A 17,580-nucleotide genomic window follows, 5' to 3' on the forward strand; every position below is an offset into this window, starting at 1 on the left:
AAACAGGACAACTGGAATTGTGAGGGACAGCCAAATAAGCAACAATTGAACTAAAAGAAAAGAAAACAAAACGAGCCAGCCAACGGGTTAAGCAAGTTAGCCCGTTTTACACCGCTTTTTTAACGATTTAAGTTAGCCCAACTCAGTTTTGAAACGGGCTCATTTTCTCAATCTAATTTGTCAAAATTGGCAAGCTAAGAAACTAGCCCGTTGGATTGAGCTTATTTGCCTAACTCTAAGTCAAACACAACACAGTACAAAGCACATGCTCTACTTGTCAAGCTCAGTCGCACTCGCACAATAGAGAAGGAGAAGATTAAACATCAATTCGGAGATGGGAGGGAAGGGGGTGATCGGAGTCGCCCGCCAATGATGAGAGAGGGTCAGACTTTAGCCTACAAACGGAAGACTAGAGAGAAAAGGAGAGTGACAGCTAGGGTGAATGAAACGGGAATTAAAAAAATCTAACCCTAATCCTTTCCCGCCCTTTTTTTTTTTTATTCGACTGAAACCTTTTCCATTGCAAGTTTGGCTTAAAAAAATAAATAATTAAATAAATAAAAATTAATACTCAGGCTGGGCCTAAACAAATAGGGCTACATACCTTATTTGTTGCCCAGCTTGGCCCACATATTAACCCAACCCTGCTCATGCTCATAACATTTTAGATATTTTTTTTCCTAGGCTGGGCAAAATTTAATCAAGTTTGGGCTGTCGGTCACCTGACACCAAGAACACTTGTCACATCAAGGCTGAACCTCCAAATGCAATGCGTTACTGGGAGTTCCAAAAATTCAAAGCTATTACTAGTTGTGTTTTTCGATAACAAGAGAAAAGTTGAACTTTTTGACCTGTCTTCCTTTATGGGATTGAAAACGCAGCTCACATATGGTGGGGATGTACGAAGATACAATGAGCAGTACTTGTTATTAACTAGACTAATGTGCCTAGACGTTGCAATTACTTTCTTCCTAACATCAAAAGGGAAGGTTGAAGATCGAGAGAGACATGACATCCATAGTTTCAAGCTTGGGCGTGGAAGCTCATATTTTTTATTTCTTTTAAATTTAAATTTCTCAACATGCTATTTTGCAATATCAATAATTTCAATAACGCTTTCCAACAACTTCAACCAAACAAAGCTAAAGGAATAAACGAACAAAGGCAACTAACAAATTTACAAACAAGTGCTGATATCCACATGCCAACTAAAAAAAAATGTTGTATGAACTTAAGGGTTATTTTCTGTTGTATTTTATCTTTTTCTAGAGCAGCTTGCTTGTCTGCAATCTGTGACTGTTAACGCTACAGAATAGTACAATAAACAATTAAGGATTTTGCTCTCAAAAGGGATGGACTTGTTGTTCCTCAGTATTCCGGATACAGGAACAGGACAACAGATTTGAACATGATATATGTTTTGAATCTTAGACTTCAATTGCCATTCGCCCAATTTAAAGCCAAATTCAATCATGAAATTAAAGCATTTGTTAAAAGGGAAAAAAAAATCTATAACGAATCTCATGGGGGACAAATTTGGTGGTCAGAAGCCAGATGCCATGAATGCGATCTTGAATTTCGGCTTCACTTCTCTACCAAATTCCTGGTCGGAAAAGGAAGCAATATCTCTATAGAATTATTCACCAAAAAAAAAAAAAAATATATATATATATATATATCTCAATAGAATTTAATGCCATAAGGGCAATACTTGTACAAAAACGTTTCCACCTTAATTCCTAGTTCCTACACACCAGAATTTTGTTTTTTTGTTTTTTTCACCAAACTGAATCAATAAACTAATCGAACGGAAATGAAAGAATTATAATATGCAAGGAATTATTCCCCTATTTTTTGTATTTCAATGTGTTGCATGTATTAAATATGGTCTTTGTTTTTTTTTACTCTGTTTAAAATATTTGTTGATTTAAAAAATTAATTTATTTTAGATATTAAAATCATAATGTAAATATATTTATTGTCTCACAATTCAACACTTAATAATAACTAATTTTGTGGAGAAAGAAAACATGACTCATCTGGTTGAAGAATTAATATACAGGATATTTTCTTCAACATTATAAAAAATTGTTACAGTTTAAAATTTTAAAAAGATTTCATACTTTTCATGAGAATATGAAAAGTAAAATACAAATTTACCTTTAAATTATAAGTATAGAAACATTGAGAAATCTAAAAGCCTTTTATATAATGCCTCTTTTTAACATTTTAAAGCAATGCAATATTACTCATATCATCAACAAATAGTAACTTTAATTTTCACTCAGCCAAAAAACTATAAAAAAATGACCTAAAAATATTGAAAATGACTAAAAATTTATAGAAAATGATCCTAAGAAAACTAGTAACTTTTTTTGTTAGGTAATAATAACTACTGCCAACCTAATCATTTAGAGGGAGGGAGGAATAGTTGATAGTGAGTAACTATTGTAAATTAGGGGTGTTCACGTTTGTCCCATCCTACTCAATCGAGCTTCTTCTAAATCATGTCAAGATGAGTCTATTCCAACCTAAAACAAAAAAGATATAATTTTGTTGGACTAAATAAAAAATAATTTAAAATGGGACAAGAAGAGACAAGACATGAGACTATCTTTGAAACGTCTTATCCCATCCCATCTCAAATATAATGCACATATTTTTTTTATTAATATGTAATAGTTTATTTATTCTATGTATATATTTTTGTTTATTATATATATATAGATATATATATATTGTTAATATGTAATATTTAAGAGGAAGAACTAATGACTTGATATTGTGTTTGGCAAGTTTACTTAAATTGTGTAATTCAATGATTCTGTTATTGTTGTACTTGCAACCTAAATGTTATTTGTGATTGTTTGTGTGATTGACTTTAAGATATGATTGTATTCCTTTATTTTAAATTTTAACTCAATAATTGAATTGATATACTTGTATTTTAATTTTGGACTTAACAAGTTATATAATTTAATAAATATTGTTATTTAAATTTCTCTTTCATGTCTTGTTTATTTTATTGAGATATTCTGATTCTATCTAGATTCCAATTGAAAAAAAATGACACTGAACAAAAACTCAATTTTATCCATTTCTTGAGACAAGACAGGAGATAGAATTGTCTCAATTCTACCCCATCTTGCAAAGACCCATATTGATAACCTTGCATCCGCAGCGTTGGGTGGCGACCGTCTCTCAAGCAGTTAATGAGAGAAACAAACTAATTGCAGTATGCATATCAAAATTGAATAATAAGGAACAGAAAATTACTTTTTTTCCCTAAAACTCCAGATTATTTTCTGAAACCAAATATAATTCATGAAATTGCGAAGGCTAAGATACTTACTCCAACAATTTTAAAAAAAAAAACAGAAAACAAATGTGCTCTTATTTCTCCAAATATATTTAATTATAAATTGAAAAGTTTATTGATCGTAAAATATTCCATGTCCATGTGAATAAAGTGTAAAATATAATAAAGTACTCTTGTAAACTTCTAATAATAATAATAAAAAGAATACTGCCTAGAACATCAAACATCAAATATTATTGATAAGGGATGGTTTTTGATAATTTTAAAGTAAAACGAATAGAGTGAGAACTGAGAATTTGAATGCACATGTGCGCGTAAAGAATATACTGAGAAAATTCTCCCAAAAAGAATACACTGAGAAAACGTGGTTGTGTTGTCGCGTGACGTGCACATGTCACATGTGTGAAAAGGAGTCCTTATTTGTTAATTAAATTGGCGGTGGCCGCTTTGATATTTTAACAATGGGGGAGAGCTTTGGATTGAAAGCCGCGGCAAAAAGTTAAAATTTAAACCTCTCATCATCATCATATACATGTTAAATTTATTTAAGTGAAGATAAATAAAAAAATTACCATGTGTTTTTTTTAAGTATTTCAAACCTTAGGATGTGTCAATGCAGATCAACTCTCTCCACCTATATCCTTTGCCTGGAATGCAAAAGTTAAATGTGAGAGGATTTAATTAATCACATATTTTGCACACTTTTTTTTTTTGACATTTGTGTTCATATTTTATTAGTTTAAATCTTTATATGCATAATTTTAGTGTTAAATTTGATCATCAGCTCATTTGCATTGAATTTTGATATTAGAGATATTTTAATTATTTTATACATTTTATTATAATTAATTATTTTTAATCTTGAATTTTAATTCTTTGGCACATTTCATTACTTAAAAAAATTTTATTCTTATTCTAGGATTTTGTTTGATTCAATTTCATTAGATTGATTTAATTTTGTTTAATGTGAGTTTTTAAGCATTTCGGGTCTAATTTGGTAATCTTTTCTTTTTTATTTAAATCTTTTTTTTTTAACTTTTCAGCAAATAGGAAGAACGCGGAAGGAGAATCATGCACCGGGTGGGATCGTCTTCGGAGGCGGACTGAACGCAGAGCTCATTTTCATCACTTCTTCTCGGTCAGAGTTAGATGACCGCCGAGACACACGATCACACATCTCCTCTCGTCTTCCTCTGAGGTTTCAGATCATCTCAGCTTCCAGTTTCAATCATCGCTCACCTCCTCTCAGTCTGAGCTCAGCCATTCACAGTAATGCACTGAACGCTCATCTTCCTTAGGGGTTCCAGAGATCGTCGTGCATCACTGCAGATTTCTTCTTGCTCGCCTCTACCACAAGCACAGCAACGCTCATCTCCTCTTGAGTTCTCAGTTTCAGTCATCATACACTGTCACTCATCTTCTTCTTCTCAGTGACAAAGTCGGTCACACACTCCTCGCATAGCTCATTCATTCACAGCTTCTTCCAACCTTCGTCCATAATAGCTTTCACGCCCATCTTCCTTCAATCAGTCATCGAGGAGCAAACAGTCATTGAGGAGGACGAGATGAGTGACTGAATTCTTTCTAGAGTTCTCTAAGGAGATGAAACTTTCACTTGAGTTTTCTTAGCTCTTTTTCATTTTGGTTATGTTGTAATTCGCCTCTAATTGCTTTGATTTTTTTGTTACTATTGGCTTGATTATTCAATTCTAGTTAGATTGAATTTTTTAATCGATTTCACTCCTTTAAGAAAACTAGATGATATGTTTTAACTCTTACATTAAAATATGCATATTATATGTTTGAATTTATACTTTAATAATTATTGTTGTGTAAATACCAATCTGTCCAATCCTTGTGGTAATTTTTAACCATTAGCTTCTATTTAGATCTTAAATTGAAGTTAATTATTTAATTCTTGATCAGTTTTAAGTGTTAGAACATGGTCAAGGTATTCCAAGCTCTAATTATAGAGTCAAGTCATTGTTTGGCGTAATTTTTAGAGGGATTATATCTTGGTCTAAATAATAATCACCTATTCTTAATGATAATTAGGCATCTTACTTAATGTCCAATGAAATATCTCCTCTACTAATCACAATTAACAATTCAAAATAATCATAATCAAGAGATTATCAAGTTATAGTTTCAAAATAAAGGGATCCCAAATTTTCAAAAGATAAAACAAGTTTAAACCATTCTTTAACTCTTAAATTAGAATAAAATCAAATTACAAAAGCATAAGATACCTTAGAAAAATGAAAAAAATTAAAAACAATTAAAAAATTATCAAGTTGTTGAAAAATAGAGTAATGTGCCATGACTTGTTGCTCTTTGTGCCACACGCCGCAACTCAGGCGCCAATGCACTACGGTATGTTACACGTTTTATGACAACTAACAGCAGAATCTAACAACTTTCAACGTGCCTCAAATCTCCATCTGTTGTTTGAATGACATGATCTATGTATCTATCAAAAGCTTTTTTTCATAACTAGCTAATGGCACAGATTTCACTTCCAAAACAAGTCACACTAAGAAGTTAGATACTCAAATATATTTTTATTACTTTCACAACTTTCAAACATTAAAAAGTGTCTAAAATTCAAAACAAATGTCAAAAGCTATTCCTAACATCCAGACCATATTCATTGAACATAGGACTACTAGTATAACACGTCACATACACTCAAATACTAATATAGCACAAAATTATTCCCTAATCCCTTTAATAACAAAAATAAAAAGAGGAGGTAATTTTCATTGCATTACATAAAAAATCCATCATATTATATTCAAAACATCTTTAAACTTGTATCAATATTTTTAGCCCATCAACTTATATAACTTATCACATACAATTTACTCAAAGCCTAAAATATAACCCAAACATTACAATACACTATATAGTGCAAGTGCAATAAAATGCATTCTAAATTGGCAATAATATCCTATTAAATAAAATAAATGAATACTAGAGACATATAAAAAAGAATGCACATATTTCTAAGCCTTAAGAGTTTTGTCCCTTTCAGTACCAGAGTTAGAGCCTGAAAAATATTCAATAAAAGGGATGAGTCTAGCCACTTAATAACCAAAGTAAAAGCTATTCTATGCAGTTACATATCAATTGAAATAAATACATAATTTTACATGGATCACAACTCATCATTTTACAATCAATCCTTTACTATTTACTCACATGGTATATAGCCACAAGATACTTAAACATGTGATCATGACCCAATATACCAACACAACTTGGCATAACTCAATTGTGTGACATGTCATACAATCACATAAGTAATAATCAACCAATATTATATCCTCCTTATTTCCTCTAACTGAAAGTGTAGGCTATAACATTGAATAGAACTCCATCTGCGTAACTAGACTTCACCAATTGTGAGGCGTGACTCGATCAAAGATCACATGACTCACTCTCGAACCATAGTTTTTCCTACTCTTGAATCCCTGGGGTGTCATACACCCTAAGCTAATCTCCTTAATAAATTGATGGAGATAGCTAGATTCCAATCTTTTGACAAATTATGAGATAGTCCCTTGACAACCTGTGAAATAAGGTTATACCCCTGTGCACTAGAAGACAGCCTAAATACTATATTAATTTTCTTTATTCCTAATCCCTAAGTGAACTCCCATCCACTGATTATGCCATATACGATGCTTACTATTCTTACATTATTATTGTTCATTATTAACGTGTTGGGCTCACGTAAATTTGCTATCCAAGTGAGCATCTAAATCAATTTCACATATACCACATATATCCATCCATACACATTTATCCTATCATACACATCACATTTTCCTCATCTTAAATTATATACATTTTCATAATTCAAAAATCTCATTTTAGTTTTAATCTCACATTTTGAATCTATTATAACATTATGTGCATTCACGTTTCAACCACTTGACAAGACTAACAATATGCTTTCATATTAAAAATTAATTCATGTATATAACATTCACAATTGACAATCAATTAACATATAACTATTTAAAGTAGGATTCTCTCAATTATCTCAAACCTTTAAGAGATTAAAGGTTTATCCCTTAATATTCTAGCTTCCAATATGATTTTCCCAAGCCATGATGGTGCTTCAAGAGCTCAATTTACATTAACTAAGTTAAATTTCATCAATAATATCAAACCCACACATTTTAGCTCTTATCCTCCACTTTTAGATTTTTCAATGCCCACATTGTTTATATTTAGGCTTCCTCGTTAGGTTTAATAACTCTTTTTAATCCATATTAATATTAATGAGCCATTAAACTCTCATTAATGGCATTACAACTCTTCCAACTACCCTCATTAATGCTAAATCCGCATATTAATGAGGTCCAACAATAAAAAGTCCTAAAAATCAATATTTTTAGGTTTAGATATTTTAATTTAATCTCATTAACTTCATTTGAGTTAATGAATTCAAATCCATAATTTATATTAATTGAAAATCATCTTCTATTATCAAACCCTAACTAAAAACTTATGAATATGGAAGACATAGGGAGAAACGGAGTAGATGATACTTACCTTAAGTGTTTATCAGCACCAAAATGCTCTAAATACTATCTAGATACAAACCTTAGCACAGTCGCACGTTTGCACTTCATTTTCTTCCTTTTCTCTTCTTTTTTTTTAGGTTTGTTTGCGATTTAAAATTGCAAAAAATGGGTTGTGCGCCGTGGCACATGGCATGGAGAGATCCTTCTAGCTTTGGTGATCATTTATATGCCGTGGCATGTGGCATGGAAACACTACATCCTTGTTTACTTCTTCTTTCAATGCTTGGATGACCTGACTTTACACCAGACCTATAATTAAGGATAAAACACAAACAAAATTAATTATTAGACCTCTCTAGCTACACACCACGTCAACTTACTTAATTATCATAATTAAGCTTAGTTAATCTAGGAATTAAAATTTAATATGTTACATTAAATAAGTTGTAAGAATTGAATAAATTGAACTTATGACTCTATAATGGTGAAGGTGGATTTAAACCTTGAAGAATTCACTTGTTTGCTTGATGAAATTAATTTTATTTTAGTCCCCATTTTTCCTTTAAAAATTTCAAAAATCATAAACACCTTGAACCTTGAATTTTCTTTTCAAAACTAACATTGTTTTTAACTTGTGAAAATGGTTTATGAATTATTTTTGGTTGCTTAAGCTTACTCTCTTGGGATTTGATAACATAAGGTGTACTCAACTACATTTTAATTTCTTTGAAAAGTTTGATGTGACTAAGAGCTTTTCAAATGGCACTGTTGACCATCCATCAATCAGACATTTCTTTGTTTTTTAAGATATTTTCATAGCTCTTAAAGTTTTGCCATCAAGAGACTTTCTCATAGAAAATTCGTCCCTTATCTATATTATATAGATTAGGGTTTTTTGTAGCTAACGAAATTAAATTAAATTTATTTTATAAACTAAATCTATAATATTATATTTAATTTAAATTTATATTATAAATTTAAATTATATAACTGATATGATATTTTTTTATATCATATTAGTTATTAAATTTAATTTATTATATAAAACTAAATTTAAAACTAACACAATAATATAATATATATATCAGATATACATATTATATATACGTAAGCGCGTGCATATATCTATTATATTTTGAATTTCATATTTCATATACATATATACATAAATATTTATCAGATAAATATTCAAATACATACATATACACACATACATATAAATTCATTCATCCTAAATAAAGCATTCCATTCATGAAATTTAGACATATTTCTAATTCAATGAACTTAGACATTATAACTCAAGTTAGACTATTTTTATGTGCGACCTGGTAGGCTTATATAGAGTTGGAAGTAAGTCAATAACGCTACTAGTCCACAAGTAACAAGTGATCTCTAACAAGACATTACGACTACCAATTCATATAATGATTGATGATCTAATGTAATCTATCATACAACCGTATTACATCCCTTTTGTCACACGATATTTTGATCAAGTGTGAGACATGAAATTATTATTCTGCTTTACTTGACCATTACTTTTTGGATCTTTGAATGGATTGACTATAGTAATGGAAAAACTCTTTTCATTATAGTATGGTCATACATTTTCTCAATCTTACTTATTGAGAGGCTCAGTAATATCTTTCAATTAATGTGAGGGATAACTTCCATCTTAATCACTTATATTCCTCTTCATGAAGATCATTAAACTCAATCATAGCATTTATAATCAACTAGTTAAGGATAACTTTTGACTATGTCAAAGTTCAATAGTTATCATGTAGGAATCCATCATGATATCAGGTTAAAGGGCTTAGTGACATAGTTACATATGAAATAAGTTTATAACTTATACCATATAACTTTCTTATGGTGGGTCGTGCTAGCATCTTGTACCTTTTTAAGTACCACAACGAACATGCAATTAATATGACAATAAAAGAGAAATTCATTAAGTAATAATGTTCATAATATAATGATTGATCTTAAGATACAATTTTCAACAAGAGCATGATAGGCTACTCGTTTAAGTATATGTTTATGAGGATTTGGATTTAAAAAAAATAACATTTTTAAAAATAATTAACCCAGCTTTGAAAAAACAAGTTTGCACTGCCTATTTAGAACCTTTTTTCACCATTCAAGAATAAAATATTTTTTACTTTTAAGTTAAATTTATACTATAGAATATATGTTTATACTTTAAAAATTAAAATTTTTATTATTTATTTTTAATTTTTAAACACTATAATTTGTATTTAAAAAAGAATATGAAATATTATAATTAAAAATTTTAATTTTTAAAAATTAAAAAAAAAAAGAATAATACAAATAGGTTTATGGGCTAGTCCTGAGCCTTTTAGATAATAACTAAACTTTAGAAAATAATTGATTTGGTATAAACAAGTTTATGGACTTCAATGATTGCAGAATGAAGGGTTGATATTTATATTGCAAAAAGTTCTTAATTTTGAATTCTCCATGGAGGGATTAGAACTAATTAATTTTTAGACTTACAATCCAAACTTTTTTTTTTTCATTGAAGCATTGTTAGCGAATTAAAACATCATTTTTCAGGGATAATACCAGATGTAGTTGGAATTGCATAAAAATCGCTTGATACCCTTTAAATAACATTAACCATTCAAACTTCAATGATGCTAGAAATTATGTTAGTAGAGCTACCTTTATTTATATATGTTAGGTACGCACAAGCTCACCTTTTATGAGTTACTTGAAAACAAGCTCTAACTACATTGACAATATTATGAGGTTGAGAGGAATGATCTTTAAGTTCTTTGTAATAGATAGTCTTGATGGTTTCAGTTTGTCAAATAAGGGACAATTTCATTATTTGATGTGAGAAATTAATATCACTATAGTGTTTGGTGCTTTGGGCCTTCAAGAAGATTCAAAATATATTGGGCCCTTTCTATAATTTTTGTTCTTTTCAGAGGCTCTGAACGTGATTCTCCCTTTTTATATTTCAAGGAGATCATTCTGTCATTCTTCCAATTAAAAATTGTTTGTATCAAACAAAGGAGCGGTGGAAGGATTTTTTTGTAAATGATGGAACACACTTGTTTTAGAGATATTTGATGTGATTAAAAAATTAATAAAAATATATAAATTACGGAAAAATAACAACAGCATTCATATTTGAAAATAATACAAATAAATAAACTTTATTAAATAATGATAATGATAATATAATACAATGGATATTTCGTTTTCTTTTTCTTTTAGGAAAAATGAAAATTAGGGACCTTATATGAATATTGATGACAATTATAGCTTTTGAATTGTTGAAATTCTATTAATAAATTATGGTCTTTATTTGTAATAAATTATTTTTTTTATTACAATTAGGGACCTCATATGAGCATTAATGACAATTATATATTTTGAATTATTAAAAGTCAAATAAAAGATTATGAACTTTATTTGTAATAAATTATCTTTTACTAATTGGCTTGAGATTCATAATGAACTTTTATAAATTCTTAACTAACACTATAAAGATTTTTAAATATTTTTTGTTGATTTTTCAAGCAATAATTAAAAAAAATAAGTGATTGACTTATGATTGACAACTGATTTTTGTAAATTTTTAACTAACATTATAAATAATTTTAAATGTATTTTGTACATTTCTCAAGAGATTTATTTGTATATTGATAACAAAAAAATCACTAGTTATAAATAATTTGAGTGTATTTTCTTGATTTTTTAAGTGATTTATATGTATATTGATAGTAAAAAATCAAGATTCACAACCGATTCTCATAAATTTTTAACTAATGTTGCAGATAATCCCAATTATATTTTGTTAATTTTTCAATTGATTATTTTTATTTTCTAAATTCAAATAAGGATCATATTTTTTTATTGAGATTTCAATAATTTATAGTCTATAATTATTATTAATGTTTTTATATAATCTCTAACTATTATTTGCCCTTTCTTTTAACCTTTTCTCCTCTCTCAATTATCAAACACAACATTGACTCTTGGATAATTTTTAAAGTTACACTCCAATCAATTTTAGAGGTAATTGATGTGAACATTAAAGTTAAAAGGCTTTATAATAATCGGGAGTTAAAAAGAACAAGAAAAAAGCTACATCTAGACCCAACATAAAGGAGCTTATTATTAAAAAGTCTCATGAGATTTATAAAATACTTTTAAATCTTAAATTTTGTTTATTTACAACTTGAATAAAGGTATTAATTATTAAACAATGATCATTTATAATTTGTAAAGAAAAATAACAACATATAATAACAAATTATAAATAGTCATTGCTTGATATTAATTCTTTTAATTAAGTTACAAATGTGTATAATTTGAGACTTAAGAGTATTATGAATTTTATAAGATCTCTAGGTAATCTTCTATGAAATCTAGATATAATTTTTCCTAAAAAAAAAATGAAAACTCCAACATGGAATAGTTTGACAATATATAGGGTTAGTTTGAAATTATTTTTATTTTATTGTTTTAAAAATTAGTATTTTGTAAAATATGTTTTGAGAATAAAAAAATAATAAAATAAGTATTTTTTTCTTATTCTGCATAATAATTCTAAAACACTTAAAAGATGTTTTTATTTTTATTCTTCAAAATAATATTTTATTTTTTTATTCTTCAAAATACTTTTTAAAAATATATTATTAAATAGATTTTTTTATTTTGTTATTCTGAAAAATAAAAAACTATTCTTAAAACGGATTGTCAAAAAAGCCCATAGTTTTCCTAAAACTTGTTGGCTAAAATATTTATAATACTCATATAAATATGTTAACGTCATGTTTGAATATTTATTAAGAATATTTTTTAAAAAATTTAATTAATTACTTACAAAAAGTATTAAAATACCTTATATTTTTTAAATATAATATATTAAAAAAATTATATCCAATAAAAAAGTGCATATAGTCACCAAAATGATTGTTTCTTTCTCCATAGCTAAAAGTCAAAATATATTGTCAAATTTGGTGATGATTTTTAAGTATTTTTTGGTACAATGTTGGTAAAAAAAAGTATTTTTTTTGGTACAGTATAACTTTGATGTATTTATTGCGATAGTTTTCGAAAAAACGACTCACATTTGGACTTTTTTAACTAACTATCCCATTATTGATTATTAAAAAAAATTGTTCTTCTGTCGTAGCTGCATGTTCATATGGGACAATCTCATAAGTCATCGTGGCATCCTAATATGAAAATGGGAACTTATTTCACTCCTTTTTGCCATACAAAAAATGTAACAAATGGGTGACACCTCTGCAATAGTAAATGAAAGCAAATCGAGCACAACAGTGTAGCATGGTTGGGTTGTGGCGTGTTCATGCTTTTATGGTAGTCTGAGATGGACTGCTCATCAAACTAGAAATTTTGCAAATTCTGCTACTCCAGCTAGGTTCTTCTTCTTCTATAATCAATCGTCAATCATTTCCATTATTTTATTTTTTTTTTCTTTCATCGAATCGCTGAACTCGTTTTCCTCGTTTCTTCGAAGCAAATCCGTTTCTTTCTTCTAATAATTTTTTGTGGGTGCATCTAATCTGTCTCTCTCGTTGCTGCTGGGAAGAACCCATATCCCTTTCTTCTAGCTGAGCCTCACAAGCTCAAATCCTAAGAAATCTCCCACAACCACTTTCCCTTGCGACGTCTTAACCGTCATCTTAAATCAGCTTGACTTGCTTTCATTCTTCGTCTCGTCTTTTGAGACCATGTTTGTATAAACCTTTCCTTCTTCCTGCGCGCCTGTGAGTGAGAATCCAGAAATTACGTTGTGGGGATTCAAAAATGAATGCTTGCAATTTGGTTTTTCTTTGGATCCTTTTTGCTGCTATTCTCTGTAGAAGTGGTGCTGTGCAGCGGGGCGGGAATCAACCTACTGAGAGAATTTCAGGTAGTATTTATTTGATTTATCCTTTTTAATTTCTTCAGCTTGTCCCACCAGTAACTTTTCTTTGAGTTGACTATATCCATCTCTGTTGGTTTAATTAGCTTTGTATCAATAATTAGCTTTATCTTCTTGCATTGCGTTCATTGGTGGTTTTGATTCTGGTCATTTCTTCGATCTACCTGTTATAGTCATTTCAATTTATGTTTTTCAGCGGCTTTCTGTGTTTTTTTAGCATTTGACTTCAGTTAAGATCTAATTCAGATTGGGGGTTATTAGGATTTTTCGTACAAGTTGCTGACTTTTTTGCTCAGTAGAAGAATTTTACATCCTACTTTGTCCACTGTCTACTCATAAAACATTGTTTCTCAAGCTTTCTTTTGAAATCAAGTAGCCAGACTCACGCCATTTGTAATCTTCAATGAAAATATCGGATTTTGTTCTCTATAGGAAAGGGATATTAAGGAGAATAGTTCGTAAATTACTACTTAATTTTTCCCCTTAGATGATTCATTTTTCACTAACTCCTTGAGGGGGACCATAGCAATTTAGCTTGTGATTTTGGAAGAAGCATATAATGCCTATGAAATGGGGCTACGAGCTTTTACTTGCTCCCTGATTTCCCACTAGCATTTACAATCCTGGATTGTTTTATAAATGTCGGAAGTCAGGTCACACTGAGGCACATAAGAGCATAAAGCATATTTTTTTGAGGTGCTCTATGGCCGTTCTTCATGATTAGCTTTGCTTGGAGCAAAGGAAATAGGAGTTGGTAACATTGTTCATTGTAACTGAAATGATGCCCTATTGGAGCACTATATTTCATCAGACCATTAGGTTAGATATGATAGGAGTAAAGGCTAAATTTTCTGATTATTCTGCATTTTTTATATTGATTCTCCAATATAGCTATAGGTGTAAGATATGAATCCTGCAGATAAGTAAATCCTCTATTTCCTTCTCCTTTTCCCACTTTGTTTCCTGCTTCTCAATTTTCCTTGTGGCGCTACTTAAGCTTCGCTTTGAATAAGTCAAGTTGGTGGGATTGTGTTAGAAATCTTGAGGACCTTTGACTTGATAGTTATGTCACTACAGTAGTATATTTTCATCTCGAGGTTCTCTGAATTATGCCGAAATTAACTTGTTCTCCAATTAGAGGGTTATGACTTACCTTTAATTGCTATTTACGTAGAATCAAGTTCTCATTCCTTATGATACTTCTACTCTTCTAGGATAATTTTGCAAATGCAGGAAAATTCCATTGACTAGGAAGAGATAAGATACCTAACATAAATTAAAATTTGGATCTCAGATACCTTTATGGTTGATGACATTTAAATGCTTCCTTCTCTAATCACCCTGGTGATGTAAAAGTTTTGAAATTGTAGCATTTGCTTGGAGTTGAAGCACTAGGGAAGCAACCATAGTTGGGTAGAGTAAAAGAAGAGATCTATCTGGTAATGTCAACACAAAAACACACCTGCACATACCAGTCTGCTTTAACTTTCAAGGTTCTAGCAAGCAGCCTTCTCCGCTATTTCTCAAACACCTAATGAAACAAATCTCATTGAGGAGATAAACTGGGACTAATTACATATCGCTTACTTTTCTTTTTGATTATTGTTTTACAATCAGAATACATATTTTTTCTAAAAAGATGAGACTGTTAAACTTGTTATGATTGGGCCAATTGTAGGTAGTGCTGGTGATGTACTCGAAGACAATCCAGTGGGCAGGCTGAAGGTCTTTGTTTATGAACTTCCAAGCAAATACAATAAGAAAATTCTGCAAAAGGACCCAAGATGCCTCAACCATATGTTTGCTGCCGAGATCTTTATGCACCGGTTTCTTTTATCTAGCCCTGTTCGGACCCTTAATCCTGAAGAAGCTGATTGGTTTTATACCCCAGTATACACTACCTGTGACTTGACCCCAAATGGCCTTCCCTTACCTTTCAAGTCACCACGAATGATGAGAAGTGCTATCCAGCTTATATCTTCAAACTGGCCTTATTGGAACCGGACAGAAGGAGCAGATCATTTCTTCGTGGTTCCTCATGACTTTGGCGCATGCTTCCATTATCAAGTAAGAAACTGGGAATATCATGATCATTCTATCTGTATTACTATCAAATGCCTCTGAGCTTGTCAACAGATTTTGGGTTCTTATAGATTTCATTATTTCTGCCGTAGATGATGAATCTAGTAATGTGCTTTTAAATCATGCTATTTTGTTCCAGGAAGAGAAGGCAATTGAAAGAGGAATTCTTCCATTGCTTCAGCGTGCAACCCTAGTTCAGACATTTGGACAAAAGAATCATGTGTGCCTGAAGGAGGGATCAGTCACCATTCCTCCCTATGCTCCTCCACAGAAAATGCACACCCACCTGATTTCTGAAAAGATTCCTAGGTCCATTTATGTTTACTTTCGAGGACTGTTCTATGATGTTGGGAATGACCCTGAAGGTGGTTACTATGCAAGGTAGGTCTTATTACAAGTTTCAGTATGAAAAGAGTGTTAAGTTGTGTGTTGGTTTCCGTTTGTTTTCCTATATTTTCGTTAGAAGGCTGTCTTGAATTCCTCTATTGAATCTGCAAGAAACAGAATTAACTCCTATAGTTTTATTACAAATCTACAGAGGTGCAAGAGCAGCAGTATGGGAGAACTTCAAGGACAATCCACTTTTTGACATTTCCACCGAGCATCCAACCACATACTATGAGGACATGCAGCGAGCCGTGTTTTGTTTGTGTCCACTTGGCTGGGCTCCTTGGAGCCCAAGATTGGTTGAAGCTGTAATATTTGGTTGCATCCCCGTCATCATTGCAGATGATATTGTTCTACCCTTTGCTGACGCAATCCCATGGGAAGAGATTGGCGTGTTTGTTGACGAGGAAGATGTCCCTAAGTTGGATACCATACTCACATCTATTCCCCCGGAAATAATACTTAGAAAGCAGAGATTGCTTGCTAACCCTTCAATGAAACAAGCCATGTTATTCCCTCAACCTGCTCAACCAGGCGATGCATTCCATCAAGTTCTAAATGGGCTTGCTCGTAAGCTGCCACATGACAAGAGGATATACTTGAAAGCCGGGGAGAAGATTCTGAATTGGACTGCTGGTCCTGTGGGTGACTTGAAACCATGGTAACAATGGCAATTGGCAACAGTTTTCTTTAGAGCCATTTGCGATTCTTCACATATCTTGGTCAGTCCTCCAAATGTTCATAGGGTTGGGTTGTAATTGAGAAGCCAGTTTTTCTTTGGTTACTCTAAATTTTGACATTTTCTTGGACAGTATATGAAATCATGAAATCTCCATTTTGGAGCTCTGTTTCTCTGTATTTGTTTGTCACATAAACTGCATTTATTTGTATGGGTTATTTGTGGCAGAAATTCCTAGTTTCACTTGGTAATAGACTAGTTTCATCCGTAGTTCAATAGGAGACTCTTTCACTTGCGTCCTTTGTAACAATTTTTTTTTTTTTAAAAAAAGAGTCTATTATATGATCAATTGGTGGAGGGTTGCTGCATTATTGTTGGAAGTTGGATTTTTTTGCCAATAGAAAATATTTAGAGCACGTGTGATGTTTCTTGTGTCTTGAAAAATTTAAATCGTCAAATTTAAGGATATATATTTTTTCAAGTTTTAAATTTTTTAAAAGGAATATAATGTAAACGAAGATTCTTTTTAACTACAAACTTAGAAAAATAAAAAATATAAAAAATGAAATTAATAAAATACATAGAAAAATAATAGCAAAGAATATATGATATTATTGTATTTGGATTTTGGAGCCTTTATATTAAA

The 17,580-nt window shown here is 30.6% G+C and overlaps 1 protein-coding gene across 1 annotated transcript; it reads left to right on the forward strand.

The window, feature by feature from the left end:
* The first annotated feature begins 13,106 nt into the window (after positions 1-13,106).
* On the forward strand, positions 13,107-17,171 carry LOC129298029 (probable beta-1,4-xylosyltransferase IRX10L). The gene is made up of 4 exons (XM_054936419.1): positions 13,107-13,774; positions 15,465-15,853; positions 16,008-16,249; positions 16,407-17,171. Exons 1-4 carry the CDS (start codon positions 13,669-13,671, stop codon positions 16,918-16,920), a joined length of 1,251 nt encoding a protein of 416 aa, XP_054792394.1. The 5' UTR covers positions 13,107-13,668; the 3' UTR covers positions 16,921-17,171.
* The last annotated feature ends 409 nt before the right edge of the window (positions 17,172-17,580 follow it).

The sequence above is a fragment of the Prosopis cineraria genome, unplaced genomic scaffold (genome assembly GCF_029017545.1).
Source record: "Prosopis cineraria cultivar Desert tree isolate PC_DT_omini unplaced genomic scaffold, ASM2901754v1 PC687, whole genome shotgun sequence".
NCBI classification, from domain to species: Eukaryota; Viridiplantae; Streptophyta; class Magnoliopsida; order Fabales; family Fabaceae; genus Prosopis; species Prosopis cineraria.

Bases quoted from the DNA above. Each gene is read 5' to 3' on its own strand.
- LOC129298029 (XM_054936419.1), top strand. From the start codon at position 13,669: ATGAATGCTTGCAATTTGGTTTTTCTTTGGATCCTTTTTGCTGCTATT. The intron at 13,775-15,464 runs GTAGTATTTATT...GGCCAATTGTAG, and splicing joins ACCTACTGAGAGAATTTCAG to GTAGTGCTGGTGATGTACTC. The intron at 15,854-16,007 runs GTAAGAAACTGG...ATTTTGTTCCAG, and splicing joins GCGCATGCTTCCATTATCAA to GAAGAGAAGGCAATTGAAAG.